The 6,583-nt window shown below is 59.1% G+C and overlaps 1 protein-coding gene across 1 annotated transcript; it reads right to left on the minus strand.

Moving 5' to 3' along the window:
• Positions 1–3,409: 3,409 nt before the first annotated feature.
• TLE5 (TLE family member 5, transcriptional modulator) lies at positions 3,410–6,081 on the minus strand (the record flags this gene model as incomplete). The annotated part of the gene is made up of 3 exons (XM_021687521.1): positions 3,410–4,553; positions 4,639–4,713; positions 6,019–6,081. Coding segments are annotated over 3 exons (360 nt in total), but the record flags the coding sequence as incomplete, so codon positions are not given.
• Positions 6,082–6,583: the final 502 nt, after the last annotated feature.

Genomic DNA, 6,583 nt, shown 5'->3' on the forward strand with positions numbered 1-6,583 from the left:
GTGGGAGAAGGGGAGGAGCTTTGGAGAAGGAGCAGGGACCCCCTGAAGGGATGGTGTCTGAGGGGGGGTGAGGTAGTCAGAAATGGGTGGGTTCATCCCATCCCCGCTGCTCCCCCGCTCCTCAAGTCCTGTGCCCAAAGAGCTAAGGGCATGGCCCTCCTCCCTCTCCTCCCTGGGCCCCCTCCTCGAGTTTCTCCGCCCCTCCCTCTCAGCTCCCTTCCCCCTCCCTACTGTTTCTCCCGCGCTCCACCTTCCCCCCTCCCCACCCCCCCCCTCTTCCTGCCCCCCCTACCCCCCCCCCCCCCCCCCCCCCCTTTTCCCCCCCCCCCCCCCCCCCCCCCCCCCGCTTCTGCCCAACCTCCTCCACCCCTCCATTCTCTCCTCCTCCCTACCCCTTCACCCCCTCTCTCGTCTTCCTCCTCCCTCTCCCCCCTCCTAGCCCCCTCCCTCCTCTCCCCACTCCCCCTGCATTCTCTCTCACCGCCCCCTCCTCTTCTCCTCCCTCCTCCCTTCAGCCCCCTGCACTCTCCCCTCCTCCCCCTCCGCCCCCTCCGCCCCCTCCGCCCCCTCCTCCCCCTCCGCCCCCTCCTCCCGCCTCATTAGGCGCGGCCGCGGCGCGGGGCCCATTAGCGGATCAATTAGCCGAGGTCGCCGGCGGCGCGGTCGTTAAGCGCGGGAGGCCGCGGCGGGGAGGGGGCTCGGGAGGCGGCCCTTCTGCCCACCCCGGCTCCGCGGCCGCGATCGCGCACCCCCGGGACCTTCTCGTCATCCTGCCCCACCGGGGGCTCCTGGACCCTCCGCAAACCCTCGGGGGACCCAGCCCCGCAGGCGGGATTGGGGGGCGGGGCTCCGAGGCCTGGAGGAAGACCCCCGAGGTCACAGGCCTTCCGTGGCTGGGCAGGGCGCCCCTTCTCCGGAGAAGACCCCTGGTTTGGGGGTGCCGGGTTTGTGACCCCCCCCCCCACGGCGCCCTTCATCTGCCAGCAACATCAGTAATAATAACATCAGCTGACAGCTTGTGAGCCCTTGCAGGCTTCCTGCTAATTCTCGGGAACAATTTCCCAGAAACTGAGGTCAGACAAGTGACTTCACTTGCCTCAAATCACTAGTTAGGGTCTGAGACGGGTACAAACTCAGGTCTGCCCTCAATAAATTTGCTAACATTTATTGAGTTGCTTCTATGAGCAAATTAAAAAAAAAAAAAAAAGGCAGCCAACACTCCCCATCCCTTGCTCTCTATCAACACATTCTGGATTTTCCTGGTTATCTGTCTATTCCAGCCAGAGGGCAGGAATTTATGTCTTCTGTGTCCCTGGGGCTCCGAGTAGGTCCCAATAAATGAATGAACGTGCGAGTCTCTGCTAGAAGCATTTCCACGGATTAAATAATATGATCTTCATAATAAGGGCTTGTTCTGAGATCATACCCATTTTACAGATAGGGAATCCAAGATCCGAAGGGGTGAAGCCACTTGTCTAGACTATCCAGCCGTGAGAGCAAGAGCCAGGATTTAAATCGAGGCTGGAGGCCCCCATCATGCCTGTCTGGGCCTCAGTCTTCTCATCTTGCCAAGGGGCTGACAACCCTACCTCCCGCGGCCATGATTGCTGGGCCGCCTGGATTATTCCTTGCAACCATCATGTGACATATTAATATGTTGCTTGTGCGGGACCTGGGTGGAGGGGCCACAGACCCCTGCTTTGGGGTAGGGTCGGGGGAGGACTTGAGAAAACTGACATCTGGAAGTCTTGGAGGATTACTACCCTGGGAAGGGGGAAAAAAAGAGGGAGAACACTGTTCCAGACAGAGAGAACAGCATGTGCAAAGGCCTCTAGGCAAGGAACAGCAAGATGGTGCAGTCTGGCTGCAGCCTGCTGGAGTCATTGGAGGGGTGGGTAGCCAGGACCAGCTGCCTTGAAGGCCCCCAAATCTATTTTTTATGATTTTTTTTAAAATTGTGAAATGTAACACACAAAGGAGGGCACAGATTGTAAGTGAACAATTTGATGATTACAGAGTGAACACACTCATGTCATCAGCCCCCAAGTTAAGAAATGGAACTTGAGCCCCCTCTGCCCCTCCCCCACCCTCTCCCAAGGGTGACCCCATGACACCTGACACTGTAGGTCACTTGGGCTTGATTTTGTTCCTTATATAAATGGAATCACTGTGTATTTACGCTTTTGTCCCTGGCTTTTGTTCAGCGTGCCTTGCGCAAGATGCGGGGTGTTGAGTAGAGTGGTGGCTCGTACTTTTTCCGCACCTTTTCGTGGCTGCGTTGTGTTTCCCAGGCATGATGATGTCACAGCTTAGCCATTCTGCTGTCAATGGGCAGTGGGTAGCTTCCGGTTGGGGGAAGTGGGGAGGAAGGACAGCAACTCTGAACACCCTTGTCCGTGCCTTTGTGGAGGTTGGGAGCAGCACGGCTCTGGGGGTGGGGACCCAGGAGGGGACTTGCTGGGTGCCAGATTGCCTTCCAGGTGGATATGACCTTGGCGTTTTAACAGTTTTCGCTCCCCAAGTGTCCTGGGTGAGTTTGGGTTTTCAGCACAAGGATAAATGCTAGGCAGGGAGGGACTCCCATCACACGGGCTTTTGAGAGGGCTTTTGAGAGGTGCGGTGGCGGAGGGCTGGGACCCACCGGGAGGCTGGTGGGACCACCCAATCATGCTCCCCCCTCCTCTTTCCTCAGGGACATGAGCCGTTTCCCCAGAGGTAATCCAGCCGCTCCCCCCCCCCCCCCCCCGTGCCCTTGGTCCACCTTGGGAACCTGCTAGATTGGGGGGCAGGTGAGAATTTTTTGGACTTCAAAAGCCTCCCAGGTGCCGGTCCCTGAGGGTAAGGAACTCTATGCTGCCCCACCCTGCCTCATCCTCAGCCTCGCCCCATATCCTGGGTGGGCAGCCTGAAGCCTCTTGGCCCAGGTGCCAGGTTCACTCCGGGAATCTCCTTTCCTTCTGGCTCCCTGGGTGGTCCAGCTGGGGCGTGGCAGGGAGACCTTCCAGAGGTCCTCCGAGGGTCAGGTTCAGCTGGGGGTGGTCCTGTGTTCTCAGATCTGGAAAAAGGGTCTCTGTGGGTATGCAACGGGGCTGGATTCTACAGTCTCAAAATCTGTCTCTAAGAGAAAAGAACACCACTTAGGAGCCCTCTGGCCTGGGGATCAGAAGTCAGCTCTGCTCAACTTCAAGCACCTGGGCCTGGCTGTGTGACCTACAGCCTCCAGCTGACCCTCTCTGGTCTATGCATCAAGTTGGGGAGACAGCCCATGCTGGCAAGCTGGACTCCCCCCCCCCCCCCACTATCCCGTCCTGGAAGGAGGCGGGAGCTCAGTCGTGAGGGAAGCCCCCTCCTCCCGTGGGAAGGGGGGCACCGCCGCAGCCCCGCAACACAGAGGCAGGAACAAGGCAACCAACCTTCTCACATCTTTATTTGAAAGGCACAGCTAAGCCCACCCTCGATACAGCATTCTCCCTTCTCTCCGCAGCGATCAAACGACTGAACACAACAGAAGCTGACAGTCTAAAAGGCTATATACAGACACAGGTGTGGGTGTTGCTTGTTTTTTTAAAACATTTTTGTCTTTTTTTTTTTTAAATATCCCTTTTCTTAAAAGACAAGCTAGTATACTGGAAAAAGGAAAAAAATAAAATAAAAACCAAGACAACTTGAGTACCCTCATCTTTATTCGGGAAGGGGAGAAAGGGAATTCTGGGACGCCCGCCCCCCACTCCTCCCCCCTGCTCCTGGCTAAGCTCACTCTCTCTGCCCCCTCTCTGGCAGGCGCGCGGGGAGAGGACAGGTGGGCGTGGGCTCTGGAACTAGCAGAGGAGGTGAGTGAGGCGGGAGGGACGTGGGGTGCCCAGGGCAGGAAGGGGCAGCTAGCGTGGTGTCTGCATGCAGTGCCAGGGTGGGAGGCTGGGGGCGTGCGCCCTGAGGGGCCCGGCGGGCCGGCGGTCAGGGGCACGGTTGCGGAGCGGGGCAGTGCAGGGGTGCGGGGCTTCTGAGGCTTTGCTGTCTTCTGACCTGGCCTCCCATTTGTGCCTCCAGGCCTCAGCTTGCCTCCTGGGTGGAATGAGCAGGTATCCGCCCGCTCAGGCTGCAGGGGAGGAGGAGGAGGGAGGAAGGCGAGGAGGAGGAGGGAGGCCGGGAGCCGGGGGCGTGAGCGAAGCTAGGGGTGGCGCGCAAGCAGGGCTAGGGCCCCAGCAGGCGGCTACCATAAATACTACCAAGTTCAGCCAATCCCAAGCTATACTGTGTCTTGCGCTAAACATTCCTCTCTCTCCGTGTCTGTCTCCCCTTTGTCCCGCCCACCCTCCCGACCCGGCCGCCCGCTAATCCGACTTCTCGCCGTCATCCTCCTGGTGGGCGTCCCCGTCGTGCCCGTTCTTGTCTTCCTTGGAGAGGTGGGCCTGGGAGCCCAGCGCGGACAGCGAGAGAAGGCCGGTGCCGGCGCTGACGGCGGGCAGCGCGGGCGGCTGCAGCCCCACAGGCAACGGGGTCAGGGGCAGGGCCAGAGCCTGCAGCTGGGACAGCTGATGGGCTTGGAGCTGCTGCTGCAGGGCAGGCGGGAGGGAAGCATGAGCTGCCGTGGGCCCAGCTGCCCGCCTACCTGCCCGCCCGGCCGAGACCCAGACGTACCCGGATGATGGAGTTCAGCTCAGGAGCGGTGACCTGCTTAGCCCTCTCGATGGCTCCCAAGACCTGCTGCTGGTGCTGGGAAGGGGGTGGGGTCAAGAGAGGAGCCAGGTGCTATATGCCCTGATCTCTGTGGGGGTTTGAGCCACAGAGCCCAGGGGAAGGCACCCCCCACCATGGCTTTCCACCCCATCAGGAAACCCCTCCCCCCAGCCGCTTCAGTTCACCAAGCGGGATTCGCAGAAGACCCAAAGGGGTTGGTGCCAGATACTTAAGAAAACGCCACTGGGTGAGTCTAAGAGAAACCCTGGATCGTGACCTATTCAATGCAATACGCCAATAAGTAAATGTACAGTGCACAACCTGGCCAACTGTACAGGGAAGTCTTGATCCTAAGAGCTCACAGACTGTGCTCTGAGATCTGCTAACCCAAGCTCCTCTCCTTCTACAGCTGGGGAAGGCCCAGTGGATTCTGGCCGTGCTGGGGGATGAGTCTAGGTTCAGGGCAATCTCTCCCCCGGGGCAATTTACCGCCCACACCCCAGCCCTCCCTACGAGTCCATCTCTCCTGCCATCAGATGCTACACTCTGCCAATCTCCCTTTTTGCCTTGCCTACCAGGAAGCCCCTGTCATGAAAGGAAAGCACAGCGTAGGTCTTCAGGGCCCCAAGAACCCCCTTCTCTAGGGTTTTCATAGTGTCCTTCTGGAATTGTCCCTGAGCATGCAGGTCACCCGAAGGGCCCCAAGATAAAGTCAGGGATTAAAGAGGAAATGATGAAAGATCGACAGGAAACCTGGCAGAGAGCAGGAATGGCAGTGGTGGGGAATGTGGAGTGGGCCCCACACCAAGAGTCTTAAAATCCCAAAAAGCAAAAGCAAGAGCTCAGCGCATGGCTCCCCAGGGTGCGTGTGTCCACGGGTCCATGTGTCCATCTGTGTTGCACCTGTGCGTGTCTGTCTGTCTGTCTGCATACATGAGCTGAGTGCCTTCCCTGTACACACCCCCTCTGGTTTCTGGCCTGAGGCCACCCACAGGGCCTGGCAGACAAATCTCAAGAGGGTTAAAGGCAGAAGCAAAAAGGGAAAAAAAAAAAATCTTGGTGTAGTCTTTGGCATATCTGACATTTTTACCCGTGAAATGACTCACTCAGGCTGGGAATTCCACAGCGGGCTGAGGCCCCTCCCTCCACCGCCCTGCACCCCTGGGGTTTCTCCAAGCTGGGGATTCTTCTGTGTCTGGGAGGTCCAGAGAGGGGAGGTCTGCGCCCTGGGCATCCAACAGCTGCTGCCCCAGAGCATGGGGGGGTGGGGGGGGCAGGCCCTGTGGCAAGTTCACGGTCCAACTACCACCTCCTCCCTGCAGCCCCCGGGGAGCCACTCACCTCTTGGGAAAGGTAGGGTAGGACCTGGGCACAAATCCCATTCAGCCTCTTGACGATTTCAGCCTGCAACACACAGAGGCTTCAGTCCAGGGCAGGCAGCAGGGGGCAGGTGCAGACCAGCCCCAGGAGGCCTGTGAGGTTCTACCCAAGAGGAGGCCAACTCTGCCCAGGGTCAGATCAACACCTCCAGACTATGGGCCCCCCGTCAGCAGCCAAGGTGGGATCTAAGGCTGGCTCTCAGCTCCGCAGCTAACAGGGAAGGCTCAGGACGGATTCCAGGCTGGGGGGGAGGGGCCAGGGGGCCACCAACATCATTACTTTTATGACATCCCTGATATCGGCCTACTCAGGGCACAGATGGCCAAAGCAAGGCCAGAGGGCAAGGGGCAATCCTGGGGTTTGCAGTGTGCTGGCTTGTCACCCTCCCCCACTGTCAGAAAGGGGAGTCAATGGGGTGGGGGTGGTAGGTTGCGGGGGAGGTCTCTGCCCCTCCCCTCAGGGAGATAAACCTCCCAGGGAGGCCTGAGAAGGAACAGGGGGAGGGGCTCAGAAGGTAACAGGATCA

This window comes from Neomonachus schauinslandi, unplaced genomic scaffold (genome assembly GCF_002201575.2).
Source record: "Neomonachus schauinslandi unplaced genomic scaffold, ASM220157v2 HiC_scaffold_2024, whole genome shotgun sequence".
Lineage (NCBI taxonomy): Eukaryota > Metazoa > Chordata > Mammalia > Carnivora > Phocidae > Neomonachus > Neomonachus schauinslandi.